At 38.3% G+C, this 25,005-nt stretch overlaps 1 protein-coding gene across 1 annotated transcript in view; it reads right to left on the bottom strand.

Moving 5' to 3' along the window:
- LRRC7 (leucine rich repeat containing 7) overlaps positions 1 to 25,005 on the bottom strand; it is a 399,545-nt gene that overhangs the window by 28,376 nt on the left and 346,164 nt on the right. Inside the window, exons 22-25 of the mRNA XM_075936231.1 lie at positions 17,435 to 17,554; positions 8,467 to 8,685; positions 7,321 to 7,413; positions 384 to 458 (exon numbers count right to left, since the gene is read on the bottom strand). Of these exons, the coding sequence (XP_075792346.1) occupies positions 384 to 458; positions 7,321 to 7,413; positions 8,467 to 8,685; positions 17,435 to 17,554 (507 nt within the window). The remainder of the gene's footprint in view (positions 1 to 383; positions 459 to 7,320; positions 7,414 to 8,466; positions 8,686 to 17,434; positions 17,555 to 25,005) is intronic.

Below are 25,005 nucleotides of genomic sequence, written 5' to 3'. Positions count from 1 at the left end.
CATACTACATCCTCTTATGGGAGCAGAAGCCACAGGACAGAAAGAATGCTGGTTGGATATCATGCCCCACTACCGTGTAGCATTCCCTCTCTGATCTCTCTCCAGGAGGGTTTCTTCAGCTCTCAGGAAGGTAATGCATGCCATTGAGACAATATTTCTTCATATTCCCTATCCCTTTCACACTGGTTTGTTCCCATTCCCTCTGTGAAAGAGAAATGTTTAGCCCTAAATAAAGTACTATGCATTAATTATAAACTAAATTAACAAACAAAAAGTGGGAGTTAGTTTAGACAAAAAGTGGTAGTGAGGAAAAAACATTGTCTGTTGTGCAAATTTGATCTAGAACTAAATTCAAATAAACAAAAACCAAAGATCCCTCTTACCTTAAGGATCTTATCACCAGGCTGGAGCAGGCTGGATGCTGGCCCATCAGGCTGAACCCTAGTAACAAAGATACCCTATAAGTCAGAAGTAACAGAGGTTAGGATTCTATTACCAAGCACTAGCTAAAGATTTGTTTGATATTTTGTAATAAGAATGGAGGAACTTCAGCAATGACCCCAAGTTCTATGGTCGCTTGTTTTCTAAAAGGTCCTGTTCATTCAGATTTTAAAGGATTTGCTTTTGTACAACAATAGAAAAACTGCCAATCACCTTGCAGTAAAAATCTAGAAATATACATACAAGAGCCAGTTACTAAGAATGATCTGTCCAGCTCCAGAATCATTGTGTTGAACTATATATTCACTATATCATATTTTTATTTTAAATCATCTGGAATTCCCTCCAGGACTCAGCTTTTCTGAATATACTCTGCAAATATTAACCCAATTATTATGTGTACCCTTCAAAGATGTGTTAGAACTGTTTCTCCCATTGATAATTTTACCTATTACAAGTTTAAAAGCATTATACAGATTTGTATGAACATAAATAAGCTAGTAATTATAGACTTTTACTTTAGGAGAATACTGTTTATCAAGCAAGTACCTGACTGAATGGATGAAATAAGCTTTCATAAAGAACTTTAAAGTACAGATGCATCCTCTAAGATACCAATACAAATATTTCCTGAAATCTGTCCAGTTGCCTGTTGTTTGCTGATCTGAAGGCTTTGTATAATCCTGCTAATGCTTTAAAGCTAAAACTTTATAAATAGTGTATCAATAGCCCCAAGTTACAGCACTTACGTACTGTGCTCTCTTAGGGTATGTCTACACAGCAAAGTTATTTTGAATTAACAGCCGTTATTTCAAAATAACTTTACTAGCGTCTGCACAGCCAAACCGCTATTTTGAAATTAATAAGCAGAGTGCTTATTTCAAATTTGGTAAACCTCATTCCACGAAGAATAATGCCAAATTCAAAATAGCTATTTCGAAATAAGTGCTGTGTAGACGCTTACATCGAAATAGGGGGCCTCCAGCCTTCCCAGGGTGCCCTGGTGGCCACTCTAGCCTCAAACAAGAACACTCCACTCCCTCCCCCCCTCCCCGGAGCCCTTAAAGGGGTTGACTCTGGCCATAGTGCCTGTGCCAGCTCCAAGCCTGCCAGCCCAGAGCCAGCAGTCACTGCCCCCTGACCCAGTGGCCCCAAAACATGAGCCAGCAAGCCATTGGCAACCAGCCCTCCGCCAGCTCCCAGGAGTCTGCCAGGGCCCGGAGAAGGCGGTCATTTTTCTGATCCAGAGTGGAGATCATGGACCTTATTCAGGTTTGGGGAGGATGCCCACAACGTCCATGATCTCCGCACTAGATGGAGGAACGCGACTGTCTATGGCAGGATAGCTGCCAGCCTCGCCACCAAAGGCCACATGAAAACCCAGGAGCAGGTTTGCATGAAAATCAAGTTGGTCCAGCAAGACCCCCGACCATGAGCCCTGAGCTTCCCCTCCCCTTTCTTCCCCTTGCTTCCCCCTTCTCGCTCCTTCCTTCCAGGTTTCTCCCTTCTCTCTCCCACCGTCTCTTCTCCCTTCTTCTGCCTCCTTTCTCCAGTTTCACCAGAGTTTCATTCCCTCCCCGCTCCCCAGTTTTGTTAAATAAAAGAGTTTGTGTTCATGAAAATACATGTATTTTATTTGACATCAGGAAGGGGGTTTAGGGAGGGGTAAGTGGAAAGATGTGAGGGAGGAATGAGGCACAAGCCCCCAGTGGGGCAGACCAGGGAGACTCTTAGTGCTCCTCAGGGTGGAAGCTCTCCCGCAGGGCCTCCTGAATGCTGACAGCCCCCCTGATGGACCTCCCAGATGGCAGCCTGCAGAAAGTGCAGCCAGGCTCGCAGTAACGCGTCCACAAAAAGCACCAGAGTGCCCAGGGGCAGCTCTGGCTCCATGTTGCAGAGTGCTGAGGTGTCCCGAGTGAGGGCAACCAGAGCACGCAGAGCCAAATGCTTTGCTGACCCTCATCAAGGTAGGTAAGCAAGCAGGGAAAGCTGAGAACCGGCTATCTGGAGGGGTCCCTTTAAGCACAGGCCTCAGATAACCTCAGGCAGCAGCCACACAAAGTAACTCCTGACCTGATCCCCTACCGAACCTGGTTCCAGCTGGCCTTAAATGCGATTCTGCATCCATACAGTGTGGACGCACTATTTCAAAATAGCAAAACACTATTTTGAAATGCATTTTGTGTATAGATGTGTTATTTAGAAATAACTTATTTCAAATTAACTATTTAGAATTAACTAGTTAGAATAAGATATTTCGAAATAATGCTGTAGTGTAGACATACCCTTTAGTGTTTCTCTCTTGATATCAATGCAATGAGTTAGGGGTCATCAGGAGCTAAGAGTCTAACTCACAGAATAAACTAATGTTTTAATCTCTTACTGGGTATAAGTGAGAGGAATGGGTTTATTGGGAGGAAAATTAAAATGAAGCAAGAGATGGTTAGTTATACTATAATTTTTGCAGGATTCTTATTTATTTCACTGGGGTGGGGAGGAAGCATTATGCTGAAAATCCCTTTTGAGATTTATTGGACACCAGTCTCATTGCCTAAGGCCATGTACACAGCCTTACAGTAGGAGAGTAGTTTGGATTTACTAAGTTCGACATATGGGCACACAAATTTACAAATTCAAAGTTCTGTGTCCTCACTACGGGGAAGAATCTAATGTAGTCTGAGCCAGGCTCAGTTAGGGGATGTCTACATTAGGAAATTATTTTGAAATAATTTGTTTAGAAATAATAACTCCCAAAATAACAAAATTGAAATAGCGTTATTCCTCAAGGAAAGCAGGAGTTCAGATTTCGAAATAACCAGCTTGTTATTTTGAAATACCAGGCTTGGAAGTATGGACACACTGCTTATTATTTTGAAATAAGGGGAGTTATTTCAAAATAACTCCTAGTATAGAATAACCCCTAATGCATACTCAGAGTCCCAGGAAGCACTCTGGGGAGCTGCGGGAGGATTCCTGGTGCCCAATTAGTTTGAATTATTGGCACCGGAGTGTCCCCACTAATGTTATTTCGGACTTACAAGTTCAGGAATAGTATTATTCCAAGTGAAAAGCAGGACTAAAGAGTTCAAATAAATAACTCACAGAATAAACTAATGAAACAAAAGACAGGAAGACCAGACTAACACAGCTACATCTCTATTACTAGAATAAACTAATGTTTTAATCATTTTCTGGGTATAAGTAAGAGGAATGGGTTTATTGGGAGGAAAATTAAAATGAAGCAAGAGATCTTTCACTTCTGGGAACTATTCATTTTATTGTCTTAACCACACTGGAAAATGGCTGCAAATTATGACAAATATACAACTCCATCCCAATACTTCAGTTAGTTACCAAGAGCATTCCTCCTTAACTCACTGTGGTTTGGAAGGGGCTGTCAGGAAGGCAAAAAACTTCCTGGCTCTCTGCCAATTAGCCCATGTGAGAAAAGATTCCTTCCTGCCCCCATGATCAAATGATTGGCTAGACCAGTAGCATTTGTCAGGACAGGTTCCCAATCCTAGGTCAGGTTATTTTCTTCAGCTGGCCAACAGACACCAAAGACTCCTGGGAGAGAAGCTACCTATTGTTTCTTAACAAGCATTTCCTTTCCTTGCTGCTGGGTCTGTCCCATTTTCATTGCTGGTTCCATCAAGTACTCCCATATGTTTATATGGATGGATGGCCTTTTTTACGCTCTCAATTCTTTATTTTTTTGGCCTGCCAACAGATCATTCAGTTTGCAATCTTTTCTTATTAGCCATATCCTGTTCTCAGTGCTTACTTAAATCTTTTCACTATGTTTAACCAGCATTTTTAGCTCTTCTCTTTGTTACATAGGTCATGGAAATAAATACTGGTTAAATAAACTCTCTCTAATTTAGTTTGGAATATGACCTCTGGATAGCATACAGGAGAGAGACAGCAAAGAGACTTGACCATTTCAAATACACTGTCTAGAGGATACTACACATTGAGGACCACAATACTGCAAATATTATTTTAAGTCTACTGCAGTTGACTTTCATTTTCATGTACGTCTATCCCTCTACTTCAAGGACTTGTCACTCGCACACTATGGCTACACTACAAGCTTTTTCCAGAAGAGGAAATGCAAATGGAGCGCTCATTTGCATATGGCATACCTTTTTGCGGAAGCGGTTTTTGCACAAAAAAGTTCTGTGTAGATGGTGCCTTTTTGTGCAAAAACCCCCTTTTGTGCAGGAGCCCTTTTTCCTCAATGAGGAAGAAAAAGGAAAAATGAGGAAGAAGGGGTCTATACAGTGCTTTTTTGTGCAAAAACCTCTTCCGCAAAAAGGATCAGAAGAGAAAATGCAAATGAGAGCGCGATATATACAAATGAACGCTCCATTTGCATTTCCTCTTCCAGAAAAAGCTTGTATTGTAGCTGTAGCTTTAGCTATAGTACTATCAGTCCATCATTGACAAGATGTACCACTTTTAGAAAAGATGAATTAATGCACCCAAATATTAGGCTGCGAGGACCAAGCATGACAGAGGCATGTATGCAATCTTGAAAAAAAACATTTTTTTAAAAAAAAGATACAAAACTATGTCCTCCAATCTTTATTCCTTGGACTGGCTGTTGTCTAGCTTTTCTGTCACATTTGTTATTAGCTTTGTAAAGAGTTTGTAAGTTTTTAGCAAAGGATTTGGGATTTGTACTTCTTGAGGTCATCTTTTCCTTTCTTTTGATGCAGCAGAAGCTTCCATGGTTAAATTTCCATTGGTATTTGGTGTCCCCCCCCCATTTTTTACATTATTATGTCTCTATTGTCAGAATTAAAACAAGGAATCTCAAATTATGCTTTACAGACCACTGGTGACCCAGAATTCTTGATGATGGTCCACATGATTGTAGCTCTCTTTCTTGTTTACATCCGTTAAATTGCATTAGAAGGTAGGAAAGTATTTAATATATTTTGAATCTGATAGTATTTTACCATGTAAATGTTTGCTATATTTGCCAGAGGAAAAAGTTATGTGAATGCAAATGGAAGGAAAGGTAGTCCACACACAAAAGCGCTCCATACTATGAAAATATATGAAGATCAACCCAGCATAAAGACAACTAGTTCCCTGCTATATCAGGACACGGAGCCTATTAAATTGTTAGCCATCAAAATAACTGCATGGGGACTAGGAAATGGAGACATCAGATAGGAGCAAGGAGGGGTCACTTATAGTTGCTCCTGGCCAAGATTATTATGGACTGAGCAGGCAAGATGATCTAGGCAACTCTGAGACAGAGTGTTACTCCATCAACTCCTTTTATTTTAACTATATATTATTCTGAGGATGAAAATTCTTTATTTAAGAGCAATGATTTGAAATAACCTGAACTAATTAATTATTTTGATAAAAAGAAATAACAATCTCTCAATAAAAAATTGTCTGGTCTAATTTAAACTGTTCTTGATCATTGTTAAACGTATTAAAATATATAGTTTTGCTACATGCAGTTACAAAATTATTACTCATGTAGATACACTCATGAGGAAACATATTTTCTTTTTAAAAGTCTGAAGAATGTCAATTGTCAGAACAACTGATCTAGAATTTAATTGTTATATTATAAGCCAAATTAGGAAGCATGACATGAACTCATACTTACATTAGTTATAAATTACATTGGAAAGACCATATTAAGCAGCGTTTCAGCCTCCAGCGAGTAGAACCAATAATATTTTTAAGTGATATAAGTTTAAATATCTATTGGTTATATAGAATTAAATTATCTATTCCCTGCAATCCAAATTCAGTAATTGACAACATAAATTTTTGTCAGAACCTGTCCATATAACATGGGTATATTCAAAAGTATTTGACATTTTCTGTAGATATTAGTTTTCCTTTTAATTTTAATGAAAGCTGATGTGAAAATTTTAAAAAATCAGTGAAGGATAGAAGTGTGCAGAGATAAGGATTTGGGCTAATCTTAACACAGAATACACCATATTTAAAATATATAAATAGTCTTTTATATGTAACAAGCTCCACTTAGCTTTAATAAAAAACAGGACTATGTAGCACTTTAAAGACTAACAAGATGGTTTATTAGGTGATGAGCTTTCATGGGCCAGACCCACCAGACTAACACGGCTACATTTCTATCACTATTTTTAGTTTTAATAGACATCGTAGATTAATTCAGAGGGCTCAGCTAATTTCTAGACCATATGAATTTGATAAACTTTGGATTCTCTTCCTCCTCCATTTTGCTGACTAAAGAAATAGATCATTCTCCTAGAACATTTAATGCAAACATCAATGGCTCCAGATGTTAATTACCATAATTCTGATCACTTAAAGGCATGCTATTTTACAGAGAGATATGTGAAGAATCTCTATAGAGTTTTCCACAATTATTAATCTGCAGAGAGTAAGGATAGAATCTGTTGTGTTTGGCAGAGTAAGCAAAAACCTGGGCAACCAAAGATAATTAATGACACTACTAATATTTAAAATACCATTGAATTTGTCCTCCTAATCAGAGGACCAATTCAATTCCCCCTGAAATCTATAGGAATCTTTTTAATGACTTCAGTAGGAGTTGGATCAGGTTCTAGGTTTGTTCTGGAAAAAATACGCCTACAACTATTTAAGGAAGTGGGTACTTTGGAAAATAGAAAACACCTGAAAAGATTAATTATTGTAAAGCAGGGAATAGCTTATTTTGATTAACCTTTTATTTATCAACCACAAGGAAAATACCCATTTTTTTTAAAGTCACATCCTGGATCAGTTTCTCTATGTTCACAACTCCTATTGAAGCCAATGAGAATTTTACATGCTTTAACTGAGGACATCGTTTGGCTCACCATAATAAAAACCATTAGTAAGAAATTCACATCTTACCTTATCAGAAGGTTTGAATGGATTTCCTTGTCCACTTATTCCACCACTGATACTAAATCCAAGGCCAGGATTCTTTTCTATTCTCACACAAAACTATGTTAAAAAGATATGGAGAGATAATCGAACACCATCATTAAAGCTAATGTTCTAAATAACTGTGTCTCTGCCTGACACATTTTGGTTGATTGCGAACTATTGAAGTTGACCATTACGAATTCCACACAGTATTAAAAACCATTAAAATTGCTATTTTGAAGTACACAAATGAGATAATTCACTGTTTTTAATATTCCCTTACACTTTTGAGGATCATCCAGACAGTACCTGTGCCTGAGAAAAACTATTTCTTTTTTATTTTTCTGACTGAAGAATGCCTTACAGACTTTTAATGTGACTAACGTAAAAAGAAAATAGCCAGAAAGGGCAAAATTAAAGAAACTGATATTATTATATGCAGTTTCCTCATTTCAGATTACTGCACTTTCACTGGTTAAAAAAGGAAATGAAGGCCAGTTAGGACCTATCCTCCTTTTATCCTCAGAATCTCCATGGAGAAGTGATAGGGGAGAGTAACATCCAGAGATTCTACTCACTAGAAAAATTCTGCAACTCAATGCCAAAGATGTCAGATCGTACCAGTGGTAATATGCAGAAGCCACTGTTTCTTATTTCTCTGTGTTTTACTCCTTAAAATCTCTTCTTCAGTGTTTGTATATTTAATGTTCAGATGTCTAAAGTACACACTCTTCCATATACCTAAGAACCTATAAACACCTCAATAAAACAGCTAAATGCAATGAATCTTCCTATCTTTAAGATCTGTGTGTAGGAACTCAAATATCCCTAAGTAAGTTCAAAATGTTGCTCCTTCCATAAAATATTAGTCTAATCACTTAGGTTGCTCAATGTTGTATAGATAGTAATTGGCATTCATAATCAATATGCCTATACAAGTGCACACAATCTCAAAATCTTTCAAATTGATAAAATTGATAAAATCTTTCAAATTGATCATCCTTACATTGACCAACAATCAAAATTTCCTTATGTAGCCTTTTACTCTCCTGACAATTTAGCAGCTACTTGACAGGAAAACTGCCCCTAAATGTTGCTTTCATCAGCATGTTATTTCACACATTTTCTCACCTGCTCCTGATAGCCATCCATACTCCTCTGCCCCTTGGTTTGGATGAGGCACCGCCCAGCCTGAGGTGCTCGAGAGCTCTGCGAAGAAGGGATCTGAATAGGCAGTGGTGATTGAAACTGCTGAATGGTCACTTTATTCATGTTTCCTTCATATTGCTGCTCTCGGCTTCGATGTTGTAGGCTTTGAGATCCCATCAAAGTCTGGATATGGCTACCTGCCTGTGGGTAACGTAACCCGTTAGGCCAGAAATTCAGGAAGCTGAAAAGAAGCAATTATTACAACTTACACAGTCAAGTAAAAGCAAACCTCTTAAATAAAATAGCAGAGGTTTGCCTTTTGACCACAGTTGTAAACAACCGTGATTAAAAACAGCAAGGATTTATCCATTGCATGTAATGAATATAGGAGCCATAATTGAGAACAAATGTACAGCGTTTGGTACATAAAAGGAAAATATTTTACTCCTTATTTCATGTAACATGTTTCTGCTCAGAAAATGTAATGAAATGAAAACATGTAATAATGAAATAAATAAGTTAACTCTGCTGCACATTCTAAAAAATGTTAAATATTGGGTAGCATTGAATTTGAGAATAGCTTGGAATAGAGTTTAGTCTCTATTTACCACAAATAAAAATTTTGGTTTAAATTGTATACTGTTTCAGGATTCGCTAATAAAAATCACACTTTTACTGTATAATTTAAATCCAGTGCTTATTTATGATGATATCACTGGCTAGTGGAAGCCAAGTGGATACTATTCAGCATCAATGCATTGTCCCAATAAAGAATGTGGTTTTTATACAACCTTATGTTTATATGTCACTAAATATATAATCAACTTTTTGAACAAAGCTACTTGTTTGTAATTTGAAGAGACTCCAACTTTTCAAAATTATAGAAAATATTGAACTTATGTGTTGCTTTGTCTTTTGATATTTATCAGAGAAAGGCCTCTGATAACAGTCTTCAATCCCTGCTTATCTTTCACATTTTCAATTATATTGCTCTAACAGGTAGTGCTTGATTAGTGTGTTAACTCTATTCTTGACATAGTAAAGTTGCACACTTGCTTACTTTTCAACAAACATTCCATTTATACACATAAATTTCATACACAGTTGAATCAAATCACTTAAAAATAAATTAATTGAAAACAATTTTATACTGTTTATGATGACAGAATTGAACTGATGATGCTTATTAATAATTGGCATGCAACTTAGCCATAAAGGAAGGAGTAATATGAATCTTCCAGGAATATTATATCATTACTATCTCCATGAAACATCACAATCCTATGCTACTGGCCATCTTCAGAGTGCACAAACTCAGCAATTTACGAGAGATATGCTAGACATCTTTGGACATAGGTACATAAACCTTTCTAAACAGTCCTACATACTGGAATGGTTCTAGTGAGCTCTATAATTGTCTGGTGGAGGTGAGGAAGTCTCTGACAATATCGCCTTATCAGGCAATATGGAAGCCAAGGCAGGTAGGTCTTCCTTAATTTCTTATATGGGGGGCGGGGTTTCACCAAAGTAGATAGCTCCTGTTCAGTACAGAGCCTGGTACTGGGAGCAGTTTCCTTCTGTTCTTGATGGGTCTGATCTCAATGGCTACTAGATGAAGTAGAATAGGGGGTGTGTGGAGACAACCTAGAGGAAAAAATCCAGGGATTTAAAAGTGGCCAGTGATATGGTTCCAGTCCCAATTATGTCATTCCCAATTATGGATCTCTCCCAATCAGCCAAAATGTGTGGTGGTGGCTACTGCTCAGAGAGGAGCAGTGGTTAACATGATATGGTCACAGCATTTGCAAGCCAAATTTCAACTTTAAAAAAGAACTGGATACCTTTGACCAAGGAGGATGTAGAATATTGTGCCAGGAGTACTAAGAAGAGGTTACTGGTGATATTGTTGGTTTGGTAAAGATAGTTCCGAAAAAGAGGAACCACAGTGAGCAGTGATGCCCATGGAACCAAATGCTGAACCTCCATATATAGCAAATTTTGACTAGCAATCAGTACAAAACAAGATTTTTGGTCAGCTGGTGAAACTAGTCCTGAAAGACTCCGTGGGTCATTTGCTATAGCGTATAATTCATGAGTGGATAGTACTGGGATAGTCTCCTGCTGCTACTGCTGAGCCAGATGATGCTACCTTTAAGGTCAGTCTCAATAGAGCCAATACTGGCCCTGGAGTTGATGATCGTACCTGCAGAGATCTCCTCTCTCTTTGCCAGCAAGTTTCTGGGCTTTGGTGCCAGGGACCTAAATAGTTCAAACTAGGGAGGCTAATGTAGGCATTTGAAGTTGCAAATTAAGTCTGGGACTTAAATATCCCAGGCTTTATTTGCATCTTCCTCTCTGGTCGCCATTTTTAAATTCCACTAGACCGAAGTAACTGCCCGTGGCTACATGCGGCAGTGAAACGGCAATTCGAACTAAGTCCTTAGTTTGAATTAACTGTTACACCTCATTCCATGGCATACCTCTATGTACTTCAATGTCTGCTCAGAATCAGAGAGGGATACCAGCATCTAGAGTCTTCCAAAATAGGAGGAGCACTCCTGACTGAAGCAGATGTGCTCAGTACTTGCTCTGAACAGAGAGGCTGAGAAAGGGTGTGAGGCTACTTCTATCATAACATATTTTAGTCTAATCTCTCTGTCCTTTGCAGTTTTTGATTTAAAGTACTTGCAGCTTTGGCACCTGTCTTATGTGAGGCTTTCATAGGCATTTTTAATATGAATCATCTCCTTTGCAGGCACCACAGAAATTGTTGAGCTCAGCCTTACATTCACAACAGCCTTGTAAGACAAGTGAATATTATTAATATCCCCCTGTTATGGCAGGGAAAACTAAGAATCTGAGAGAATTTCAGTGACTTGCCCAAGATCACAGAGGCAGAACATAGCCACAAGGAGAAATCCAATATAGTAACTCAAAACAATGTGCCTTAATGCTAACTGAACAGATCCTCAGCAGTTTAACGAAACTATGCTATTTTACATAAGCTGGCCAGAATATATGCATAGTGACTCTGTACTTGGATGTTTGAAAATAAGTGACATCTGATCAGTTTCAAGTTGCAGCCCAAAAATAATGTGAAGATGTCCTTCATAGAAGTTCACAGCATGAGCACTGTCTGCTTCAGAGGAAGAAATCTGCTTAAAGGTCTTGCGTACAGAAACTGATCAAACACTACAAAAATTCATATATATTTTATTGGCTTGGACTACCTCAGGGTTGAATGAGAGATGCATATAATGAAAACAAAATGGAGAACCAGCTCCTCAGCTATGGACAAGGCATGCACTCAGAAGAGGGGGATAAGAGCAGTTTTAAGCACCTTTTCCATTTTATAATTCTAGGCCAGCAGTCCTTTGGTCAGGAGTACTGGCATAGACCACTAACTTGAACAGTAAATTTACCATGGACCAAACAAGGGGCTCATATAGCAGTCAGGAAGCAGGGATGCCTTGGCGCACACACCTTTCCCAAGCCATCTTTCCTATATGAGCTGCAAGGAGGGGAGTGAGTGATGTAGGTGCTGGTATGCTTGCTCCATATCAGAGGTTAAGCCTCCTTTGGCCAGATAAACTTGTTTTCTGTGTGGCTATTCTTCTTCTATTTCTGCTCCTTCATTCAACCCTATTCATCTTCTCCTTGAGCAATTTCCAACTTCGTTTTCAGTAATTTATCCTTCTGACATTTCACATATTGCTTTCTCATAAAGGAATGGTTAGCTCATAAAATAAATACAGGCAGTCCCCGGGTTACGTACAAGATAGGGACTGTAGGTTTGTTCTTAAGTTGAATCTGTATGTAAGTCGGAACTGGCGTCCAGATTCAGACACTGCTGAAACTGACCGCCAGTTCTGACTTACATACAGAATCAACTTAAGAACCCCAGGCGTCCCCAAGTCAGCTGCTGCTGAAACTGATCAGCAGCTGATTCCAGGAAGCCCGGGGCAGAGCAACTCTGCCTGGGGCTTCCTGTAGTCAGCGCTGGTCAGTTTCAGCAGAAGCTGACTTGGGGACGCCTGGGGCAGAGCAGCTGGGGTGCTACTGGACCAACCCAGCAGCACCCCATCTGCTCTGCCCCAGACGTCCTGATTCAGCTGCTGCTGAAACTGACCAGCAGCGGCTGAATCAGGACCTGGGGCAGAGCAGCTGGGGTGCTGCCGGGTTGGTCCAGTAGTGCCCACGGGCGCTGCAGGACAAATCGGCAGCGCCCCAGCTGCTCTGCCCCAGAGTCCAAAACAAAAGCCTGGTCTGCTGGGGGGGGGAGCACACTAGCTGCGCCCCCCCCCCCCCAGCAGACCAGGGACACGGGGAGCAGAGCCGCAGCGGCAGCGGGGTGCCGTGCCTCTGAGGCTTTGCCAGAGCAAAGCCTCAGAGGCGCGGGGAACCGCCGCTGCTGCCGCTCCAGTATGGGTGCCTGTGGTCTGCTGGGGACGGTCCCCAGCAGACCACAGGCACCCTGACTGAAGCCGCAGCCGCGGGGGGGTCCCGCGCCTCTGAGGCTTTGCCAAAGCAAAGCCTCAGAGGCGCGGGGAACCGCCGCTGCTGCCGCTCCAGTCTGGGTGCCTGTGGTCTGCTGGGGACTGTCCCCAGCAGACCACAGGCACCGGATCTCAAGGGGCAGCAGCAGCGGTTCCCGTGCTTCTGAGGCTTTGCTCTGGCAAAGCCTCAGAAGCGCGGGAACCCGCCCGGTGCCCCTGGTCTGCTGGAGACGGTCTCCAGCAGTCCAGGGGCACCGGAGCAGCTTACGAACGGGGCTTTCTCGCCCCGACTTCCGGGGCGAGAAAGCTCCGTTCGTAAGTGCGGATCCAACGTAAGTCGGATCCGCGTAAGTCGGGGACTGCCTGTATCTAGATGATTTAGTCAACAACTTTCTTGTAGGTATCACAGAAAAGTGCATGTCCAGTAGGTATTAAAATGAGGTGGATTGTTTTTCCGCAAATGAATAAATATACAGAGTGACATTCTAAATTAAAGGGCAAAAATATCAAACTACTTTTTAATGGAAATATTCCAATAATTGTCTGTAAATTACTGTGTAATTGATTACCTCAGAGTTAGAGACAACTAGCAAGTAATGTGCACACCACTTATTTAACAGGAGAGAAATAACCATGGTTTACTATATAAATGTATAGTAATTACCATATTGATAGTTACACAGTAATTGCCAGAGCTACATAGTACAATACATACATACTGCAGTTACATGGTGATTACGCATTGTCTGGTAGCTACCAGGTAACTAGTCAACACTGAACCTCCAGGTATGGATCATTTACATTATATATGTTATGTATTGTCAACTGAAAATATTAGATTTATTATGGACAGATTACATACATGGGCTCTGTACCAGATTCTGTTCTCATTTGCATTGACCCAAGCCCATTAAAACTAGTGTGATTGTGCCAGTGGGAGAGCAGAATTACCCCTTATTTATTTTTACAAAATCACAGTATTCAGCAAATGGGAATTTAATTTTATAGAAGAATCTGAAATTACTTTCAAAATGATTGCTATATTTAAGCCTTCAACTGGTGGAAAAACAAAACAAAATATTCTAGGTCATATTCAGTGGAAGGGAGAATATCATTGTCATAAACGCACCTTTAAAAAGTACCTATTGAGAAAGAAAAGTAAATAATATTCATAATTCATTTTGTCATTCATTTTAATAGATTTTATTTGCAAATATTTATCAATACTTGTGCCTCCAAAGCATGGCTTCTGCTGTATGCAGATAAGCTGAAAATAAATCATTTTCTTAGAAACAGAAATCACTCATTCTGCTGAAATAAAATCTCTATTGTGTGGAATGTATGCCTTGATTTCATTTGTATTCTATATATTATTTTCATGTCCATCATAAAAGTTAATTATTTAAAGCTAGGAGTCTGTTACTGCCAGTACAATTCAAACTGCTGACAATGACTACAACAATGGATAGTGCCAAGTTAAACCAATTTTGATGCAATGTGTAATGTTTATAATATCACACTGTACAGCAGGATACCAAAATGTCTAATATGGATTTGACTTTGCAGTTTTTTACTGCAATAAAGCACAAATACATATCAGATTTAAAATACACAATGTAAAATATATTATTTAAACTGATGAGTCTAATCTTGATCTCAGATATATTGGAGAAAATCAGGTATAACTCTTTTTAGGAAGTACAATCCTTCTCCCAGTTCCTGTGTCCACTATACAAACCCTTTGAATGGTTCAGCCTACTTACAGTTTCTAACTCCACAAAAAGAAGGCCAAGTCCCTTTGGGGGTGTCTAGACTTCAGGGTTTTTTAAAAAAAAAGTGGCCTTTTTTTTTTGAAAAATCTTCCCCTGCATCTAGATTACCGCCGTGTTCTTTTGAAAGTAAATCAAAAGAATGTGGCAGTTTTTTCAATTGCAGAAAACCTCATTTTACAAGGAATAATGCCTTTTTTCGAAAGTGCTCTTTCGAAAAAAGGCACCATGTAATGCAAACTATGCTTTTTTGAAAGAGAGCATCCAAACTGCCTGGGTGATCTCTTCCAAAAACGGGGCTCGCTTTTTCGAAAGTATTGGCTGTAGTCTAGACACTCTCTTTTGAAAGATAGTGATAGAAATGTAGCCGTGTTAGTCTGGTGTAGCTGAAACAAAAAACAGGACTATGTAGCACTTTAAAGACTAACGAGATGGTTTATTAGGTGATGAGCTTTTGTGGGCCAGACCCACCAATCTCAGCCTGGACCATTCTACACAAGAGATCCATTTCCTGGACACCACAGTACAAATCACCAATGGAAAATTAGACACCACTCTCTACAGAAAATCCACCGACTCATAAAATTACCTACATGCCTCCAGCTCCCATCCAGAACGCACCATACGATCCATCGTCTATAGCCAAGCCCTTCGATATAATCGCATCTGCTCTAATCCCACTGTCAGAGCCCAGAAACTTCAGGATCTCTACCAAGCATTTATAAACCTCAACTACCCACCAGGAGAAATAAAAAAACAAATTGAAAGAGCCAGACGAATACCTAGAAACCATCTACTTCAAGACAGACCCAAGAAAACCAACAATAGAACACCACTTGTCATCACCTACAGCCCCCAACTTAAACCTGTCCAACACATTATCAATAAACTACAACCTATACTGGAACAGGATACTAAACTCCGAGAGGCTCTGGGAGACAGACCCATAGTCACCTAACCTCAGGATGATTCTTACCAACAACCACGGGACATACCACACTAATACCAACCCTGGTACCTTCCCTTGCAACAAACCCCGTTGCCAGCTTTGTCCACATATTCATTCTGCTGTTACCATTATTGGACCTAACCAATTGAGTTATAAGATCTAGAACACATATTCCTGCTCATCCAGAAATATAATTTATGCTATTATGTGCCGAAAGTGTCCATCTACTATGTACATTGGAGAAATATCTCAGACACTTTGCCAAAGAATCAATGCCCACAAAACAGATATTAGACAGGATCGCAAAGAAAAAACAGTTTCTTTCCATTTCAACAAGAAAGGGCATTGTCTCAACTACTTGATTACCTGCATCCTGCTTCAAAGACCTTTTTACACCAGACTTGAAAGAGAATCCTCTGAACTGTCATTCATGCTTAAATTTGACACTTTACGTCTAAGTCTAAACAAAGACATTAATTATCTTACCCATTACAAAGATAGCTTCCCCAATTATCACCTCTAATATCATTAGCTCACAGACATTTTCCTTCCCCTTTCATCCCCCTTCTGTCCTGAAATTTAATTTGTCCTTTTCATATGTGTTCATTTTTTTATTGTATCCTTTGGTATATATTGTTGTGCCAATTTTCTTCCACTATTTGATATGAGGAAGTGGGTCTGGCTGATGAAAGCTCATCACCTAATAAACCATCTTGTTAGTCTTTAAAGTGCTACATAGTCCTGTTTTTTCTTTTGAAAGAGGCTTGAAGACTAGATGTACCCTTTCTATCTTCGACCACCTTTTGTCTCTTGCAGTGATTTATGTCTCTGGGAGTGCCAGGAGGGAACAGTCCCTGATACACAGAGCAGAGTGAATTCTATTGCATCTGTACCTGATACTCTGCTTTGAATAATTCTCCAGCACATTTATAAATGACCTCTTTTTGTTGTATAATTTTTGTAATGGCAAAGACTGCTGCTTTTGAGATTGAGTGGAATGAAAAACACCTGAAGCCAGTAAGAAAATATTTGCCTTATCAATATGCAACAAAATTTGAAGTGCAGCATTTACAAATATACTATGTCTTTGGACCTGACTCTGACTCACTTACACCCTTTTTACTACTATCACTTCCATAGATGTCACCCATATAACTAGTGCAAGAGAGATCAGAATCAGCATGAGTAGAATAACAATTTAATTTTACACATTTTAAACTTGAGTTTTAAAACATTTTAGTTTATTAAAATCCTTTAATCTTCTATTTTATGACTACACATATACAAATTCACCACCAGTGGCTAAACTTTCAGCAAGTCTGGAGCTGGTTTCTTTCTCCTCACTTAGTTATAAATTACTGAATTAAATTACTGCACCAGAAGACTTTAGGAATATGAATCTTTTGTGTAGGTAGATTAAGTAGTTATTTGCCCAGCTATCTAGTTTGTGTATGGCTACATATGCAGAACATACCGGTACACGCATCCACTTTTGCAAATATAGTAAGTTAACTTGGCATAAATGAGCTCAAAACATGAACTGAAAAATCTGATTCTTAGATAACTGATTTACAAGCTGTTTTAAGCTTTGAAGAAAAAATTGTGTTGCATCTATCCCATGTCCAGTGAAGCCAATGGAAGTAACAGAGTTGCTGCTGATTTTGGTAGGAAAAGCAGAAAGCTGCCAGTACATCAATGTCTGATTTCCTATCATTATGTTGGTTGATATTGGTTACCTTTTTTGTAACGGTATCTGGTGGCACATCCCGCCTTCCAAGTGGATATGGATTCCACTGGCTACTAGCAGAAACATCTTCTTGTCCATTGTCTAGAATGCTGCTCTGTTGTGATGGGGTCTATTGTAAAAATAGTAGGATACACTTTAGTGCCACCACATATCACTGTATAAAACCACCACTTTTTCCCCAAGTCCACCGTTTTCAATTACCCAACATTTCACTTGTAATGAGAATAATTTTATGCTTTTTCCCTATACCATGTTAATGTGTAAGAACTGTATATCTGCTACATTCTTCCTTGTTGTCTATGGACCTTACTTTAAATAGGAGAACTTCAGATTCTCATTAATTAACCTGGCAATAATGACAGAGGTGAGAAAATTAACTAAAAAATTCTGAAGTCATGGAACAGTAAATATTGTTCTGAAATTACATTTTTAACATTATAGTTTGCTACAGACTCACAATCTAAAAACATCTTACTGCTCATTCAAAATGTAAATACAGCAAACAGCAATGAAAGAATGTCTATCTCTCCATTTTTCACATAAATATGAAATGTTAAGATGATAGAGCATTCTTTAAAATTACATTTTATACTGACAATACTGAAGTTATATCTGTCACACTTTGGGTTACCTTCTGCATTACTCTTGGGCTGTGTCCAGACTCAGGGTTTTTTTCGAAAAGAGTAGCCTTTTTTCGAAAAAACCTCACCTGCGTCCAGACTCAAGCCGCGTTCTTTCGAAATTAAATCGAAAGAACGCGGCTTTTCTTTCGATGGCGGTAAACCTAATTTCATGAGGAAGAACGCCTTCTTTCGAAAGTTCCTCTTTCGAAAGAAGGCGTTCTTCAATATAAATAGGGCTTCTTCGAAAGAGAGCATCCAGACTCACTGGATGCTTTCTTTCGAAAAAGCTAGCCGCTTTTTCGAAAGTTCAACGTGCAGTCTAGACGCTCTCTTTCGAAAGTTCAACGTGCAGTCTAGACATAGCCTTATTGACCCCAGTTCAGGAAAAACACTTAAGCATATGTTTAAATTCCATTTAAGTCCACTAGACTTAAGTACATGTTCAAAATTAGATACATACATGTGTTCCTGAATACGATGGACATAAACACATGTTTAAGTATTTTCCTGTACTGGGGTCATACTTCTGTTATTTTTTGTCTGTTTTTGTTTCTTATTGGATACATTTAATCCTGATCATTTTTCTTCACTGGTGATTTTGCTCATCTCTCAGTAATTTTTGTGGTCTTTGTGTCCTATTCTATCTTAAGCTATTTTTATTTCAATTTATTAATTTTTTTAGTTAGACTTAATTAATTTTTATTCACATAATATAACTTTTTTTTGTCTGAATCCTTTCAAAATACCATGACGGGAAAGATCCACCCACAGGAGGATTTCTACAATGTAGAAGATACTCTGATGATACTACTGCTGGCATAAATGCATGACTAGGAGAGTGGAAACATGGGTCCATTCCATTTGGCTGATCCCTCATTTCGGACCCTTGTGATATAAATTAAAACAGATTTTAACCACTCTAATTTATGTCAGGGACTGGCCTAGTTCCCAGAAGTATCAGGAGAAAGCGAAAGTTGCTTAAAGCCGTCACCACACCTCTGACACCCTACTGCTTTCCTTATCTGCAGTTCAGAATCTGGGCCATTTTTCAGATTATTTATTTATTTATTTTTTTGGCTTGTGAAAACCCTTTAGATATCTGAGTACTGCCAACATCTTTACCTGGTTTTTCAGTTTGGTTGAATGGATGGTGTGCCCTTGGATTCATGAAATGAGATGGGTATCATGTGAGATTATTTCAGTGAGCAACATTAGAAAAGAAAATTTGCCATTGCATTGTCTCTATTCTGAGAATAAAAATAACACAGAGAAAACAAAGTGTGTCATCCTTGTGATGTGACTAATTTCCACTTGTTCCTCTCATGGACTGAAATCCCTGGAGTTGGTCCTACTTTGTAAGACTAATAAGAACATTTAAAACAAATCATGTACTTCATGCCATTCAAAGGATTGTGTCTATATGACAGTATTTTCTGAAGAAAGTTACATAGTGTGTGACTGATTGTTTCTAGAGGAGAAAAACAATCCATACAGGGTTAAAAAGAATGATCATAATCACTTTAAAAGTGAAAGCATTTCCTTTTTGTCACTGCAGAAAATGTGGTGCCATTTTTATGAGAGTAACTAATTGTAGTGATGATTTAAAGCTGCAGAATAAACAAAAATGAGACAGTTGTTTACTGTTTTGTATAAGATTGGGGAAAATCTGTGATGATAGTTCTTTTTATTTTTAACAGGAAAATGAATTTGGCTGCTTATAAAGACATTCATTTGATGGAGGCTGGATGAACTGAACATATCAATAGAACTTTTACACCTATTAATATCTAGATAAAAAGAAATAGCAGTTTAATGTGATGGCGGATGCAATAGAATAGATTAAGCAAGATAAAAATCCCTACTTGTTTTCTTTGATTCTTTGAGCTGCAGCTAGTCAGTTACCCTTTAATTATGGCTCTTTTGAGCCCAAGAAACACTCTGGAGAAAGAAGAGGAGCAAAGCATTCAATTGGTATTGTCTGACTATATTACAGCTTTGAAAAACTTAGTGCACACAATTCCTTCTTACTTTCACCAGTGGAAATCAGTATCTCCTTTGGAGTCAAAGGAATTATGCTGCTGTAAATGAGAAGAGGAGAAGTCCTGAAGTAAATAACTGATGCACTGATTCCTGCTATAACTGCTCAATAGGTACAACAGGCTTTCTCCCTAGTATAGCAATCCTGGTATATAAGAGGCTAAGTCTCAGGTCTTCTCCTTCTACTCCAAACCCACCATTTATTGGACTCTTAGCTCTTTGTTGAAAGCACTAGCTGCTTTTCTTTGAGTCACAGCTCTAGAAATCAGATTATGCATGAATGTGATGTGAGGACAAACTCCCTGCTCCATTTCCAGCCTTTACTGCACCTATATTTTTGTTTCTAGTGTTTCTATCCATTGTTTGAATTCTCAGAGTCAGACCCAACTGACACTACAGCTGAATATCAATAACTTAAGCATAGTATTGTTTTAAAAAGTATTACAATCTGCTCTCCCATCAATATATCTATGCCACTTCAATTAATGTCAGGAGTTGCATGCTTGTAGAATGCATCCCTTTCAAAGCTTTTAAGTAGCCAAATATAGAATTGAAAATTAAGAGTTCAACTGAATATTGCAGATTTTGAAACATACAATGGTGTTGTTTTAATCTAGATGTGGAGACACCTACAAAATGAAGTGAGATTATTTTCATAACCAGAATAATGATACAAAAATTAACAAATCAGAGAGAATGCAGCAAAAGCTGCCAGTCATTAGATTTGCAGGCTTCACAGTTGTGGGGGCATTCAGTTTTCAGAAAGAAAGTGTTGAAATATGAAAGCAATATGGTTCCCCTGTGACCAGGGTGGATGAAAATCAATTATTTAAAAAAATTGTTTTTTTTATTTAACTTCGATTAAAAAAAAATCATAATTAGAATACTAAATTTCTCATTTAAAAGTAACAGTTACACTTACATCTCATCACAAACATGCTACACATTCACATACGGTCTCAGAAAAATGAATCGATGACTCTAGACTGTCCAGCCTAACTACCAGCTCTTGCTTCTTGAAAGTTCTGTGCTTTCAATTTCTGTTTCTCAGCCAAGTGAAGTCATATGTACAGAGAGACACAGGCTGGATAGGATTTTTTTTTCTGTGCTTATGTGATGGTGGATCTTGGCCAAGCATGCCAGAGAAGTTAGTTAAGACATAGAGAGAAAATATATAGGAATGGTGGTGGCAGCATAGAAAGGAACAGTGGAATAGACTTGAAAGAAAAAGGGAAGACATTATTCAGCACGCATACAGCTTCCTATATTCTCCCACATTTTTGCCACAGAAAAACTGTCATGGCTGCTGGGCTTAAGAGAGACCCTATCTGGGAATATTTTGAAGAAATTCCATCCCTGGGTAAAAAAGGAAAGTTTGTCAAAGTGTAATCAGGGCAAGAAGATGATGCAAGGCCTACCTGAAAGAATGAAACATCAAAAGGAAAACTGCTTATTGTGAGAAAATGATGTGAATGAAGATGTGGATATAGCTGAGTGGATCAACTGGTTAGTTAACTTTTATGGCTTTGATTAATTAGTTAATTAGTTTAAAATCTATCATTCAAGTATATAATACAATACAGAAAGCTACCGTATTTTATATTATATACTACATTCCCCTTTTTTTGGAACATCATTGTCACAGACCATAATTGCCGCAGACCTATTTTACTTCAGCATCACTCAGCTTTTCCAAAGGAATCTCATTCTACATGCACTTTTTCAAAAAACAGATGTGCCAGTGAGTTCAATGGGGCTTACTCCAAAATTAAGCGCATTCTAAGTGCGGTAAGTCTTAGGGTACGTCTAGACTACAGGGTTTTGTCGACAGAAGTTTTGTCGACAGATACTGTCGACAAAGCTTCTGTCGACAAAGAGCGTCTAGACTACATTCAATTCTGTCGACAAAGCAAGGTGCTTTGTCGACAAAACCCTGTAGTCTAGACACAACCCTAGATGCAATAACACCTTCTGCTGACGTTATGTCGACAGAACTCAGCGGTAGTGTAGACACAGGTATAGTTTTGTCGACAAAAGTCCACTTTTGTCGACAAAACTCTGTAGTGTAGACACACCCTTAGTTTATTTGGTAACCTAATTTAAATCAATTATTTTTTTGGTGATTTAAATTGTGATTTAAATAAATTATAAATCAATCCTACTTGCCTATGACATATGAATCTGAATATTAGAATTGTTTAGTTATAAACATTCCACTGTATTACTCTTTGAATAAAAACTAAATCAACATTTTCTATGAAAACAGCCTGAGTCAACAATGCACTTGCAGACAATTCCAGAATTTCCAGTAGACACCTTTCAAAGATCTCATAGTCCCAGTGGCAAATTTATAATTTAGCATTTAGTTCAGAAGCTATTTAAGTCTGGCAGCCAGAAATGCAAAATGTTTTAGAAGATATCAAGGAATAAGTAGTATTAAGAATTCAAAGTTTTATATCAGCACTAATTCTGTCTTTTCTTTGCAAATTGTTTAGAAAGGGAACAAACTCCTTCCAAATTTTTTAACATAATATTTTATGGTGGTGTAACCCACACATCTAGGATATGGCTCCACACATCTAGGATATGGCTACACTGGGTTTTTTCTTCAAAGAAGGTATGCAAATTGCACTCTTATTTACATATCTTCTTTCATTTTTTTCCAGAAGAGGATTTTCCAATATTTGGACCATCTACATGGAGCCAAATGTTGGAAAAAAACCCATCTTTCAGAAGCCCCCTATACACCTCGTTTTACGAGAAATAAGAGGGTTTCCAAAAGAGGTTTTTTTCCCCAACATTTGGCCCCATATAGACCTGCCAATTATCAGAAAATATGAGTGCAATTTGCATACCTTCTTCGAAAACTTCCTCACAGTGTAGCCGTACCCCTAGTGTTGTTCACTGTCCCATGCAGTGGTACCTTGACCACGGCAACAGATAAGATCAAGAGACCTCTACAATCTGGGCTGACAGTCAGCTGGCGTTTAGCGCAAATGGTAGAGGCTCCTATACTAAGCTTCAGAGGTCCTAGGTTCATATGTGCCTGGTGGTGGTTACAGTGGCATATAGCAGATTGTAACTGAATGCTTAACAGAAGGAAAATGAAAATAAGAGCTTGAAGAGACTTTAGTTGCTGGTCACGTGAATATGAATGTGGGGCCATATATCACTATAGATTCATATATGTAACTGCTCATTGACCTAAATGTAATAAAGTCAAGAACTGTATATGACCTAAAATGTTTTATGTACATCATATATGAAAAGCTTCATTCATAAATATTCATGCATAAAATATAAAGGCTTTGTGGAATTACATGTCAAAATGATTCCTTGTAAGGACCTGGAACAAGAATTAATATATCACCCAAAGATAAATCAATAGACTTTGAAAGAAAAAAAAGTATGACAAATGCTGGAAAACTCCTTGGCTAAGCAAGTACACATTTATATTTAAGATTCTAATTTGGTTATCATTAATTTTGCCACATTGGAGATGTAAAAATACAAATATGAAAGTTTGTAACACTCTGGATAAGCAGAGAGTGCATAAGAAACTAACCAAATGTGAAAAGAGAAATTATTAGTAGGGCCCTACCAAATTCACAGTCTATTTGGTCAATTTGATGGTCATAGAATTTTAAAAATAGTAAATGTCATGATTTCAGCTATTTAAATCTGAAATTTCATGTTGTAATTGTAGAGGGTCTGACCCAAAAAGGAGTTGAGAGGGGTCACAAAATTATTGGGTGTGTGTGGTACTGTTACCCTGACTTCTGCACTGCTGTAAGTAGCAGCACTGCCTTCAGAGTTGGGTGGCCAGAGAGCAGCAGCTATTGGCCAGGAACCTAGCTCTAAAAGCAGAGCACCAGCAGCAGCACAGAAGTAAGGATGGAAGAAGTACAGCACTGCCACCCATACTTCTGCACTGCTTACAGCCACTGCTCTCTATCCACCCAGCACTGATGGCAGTGCAGCAGTAATGGTAGCAATAGAACAATCCACCCTAAAATAACGTTGTGTCTCCCCCACTGCTACTTCCTTTTAGGTCAGGACCTCTATTTGAGAAACTCTGGTCTCCTTCATAAAACTGGTATGGTATAGGGCAAAAGCACACAAAAGACCAAATTTCAAGGTCTGTGACACATTTTTCATGGCTATGGACTTGGTAGCTGCACCAACTATTAGGTGCAGCTTGGTAATATTATTTCACCATTGAAATATACCAGTTTGCTTGCTGACTGAGGGACAGAATACACTATTTGTATTAATAGTTAGATCTGGCTGTTAAACTCTAATTCAGAAAAACTTGTAAGTCACATAGCTAACTTCAGAATGTGTGAATGGACACACTGATTTCATATGCACATGAATAAATAATCTGACTGTTTGGAATTTTACATCAAAATGATTCCTTGCTGGGAACTGTCCTTACTTCAATGAAACTACTCACATGCCTTAAAGCTGCCTTCTACATCATGCTATGAATATTCTGGCAAGATTGTAATGGAAAATATTCTACTCTAGTTGTTATAGCTATTTCTTTTATGAACCATGTATATTACTAGATAATTACATGCACCAATATATTATTTGTAGGTATGAAATCAGAAACAGAAAAGTTTGAAACCACTAATTTTCTTTTCTATATCCCTAATATTTAAAACTAAATTTAAAAAATACAGTAGTTGTAGCCAAAAGGGGCTCAAAACATGTCAGTGATGTTACAAATAAAGAAGAACCTGGAAATGGAAAGCCTTGGATCCTATGATACAATCTACATACATGCTTTAAAATGTCTACAGTACTATTTCCAAGATTAAACATCTACAACATGAAACATAATCCCAGCACTATTCCCACAACATATAATCAGGATAACATTACTCTGCAACAC

Source organism: Pelodiscus sinensis, chromosome 9 (genome assembly GCF_049634645.1).
Source record: "Pelodiscus sinensis isolate JC-2024 chromosome 9, ASM4963464v1, whole genome shotgun sequence".
NCBI classification, from domain to species: Eukaryota; Metazoa; Chordata; order Testudines; family Trionychidae; genus Pelodiscus; species Pelodiscus sinensis.
The sequence above is the reverse complement of the archived record's forward strand: the minus strand, read 5'-3'. Positions and strand labels throughout refer to the sequence as shown.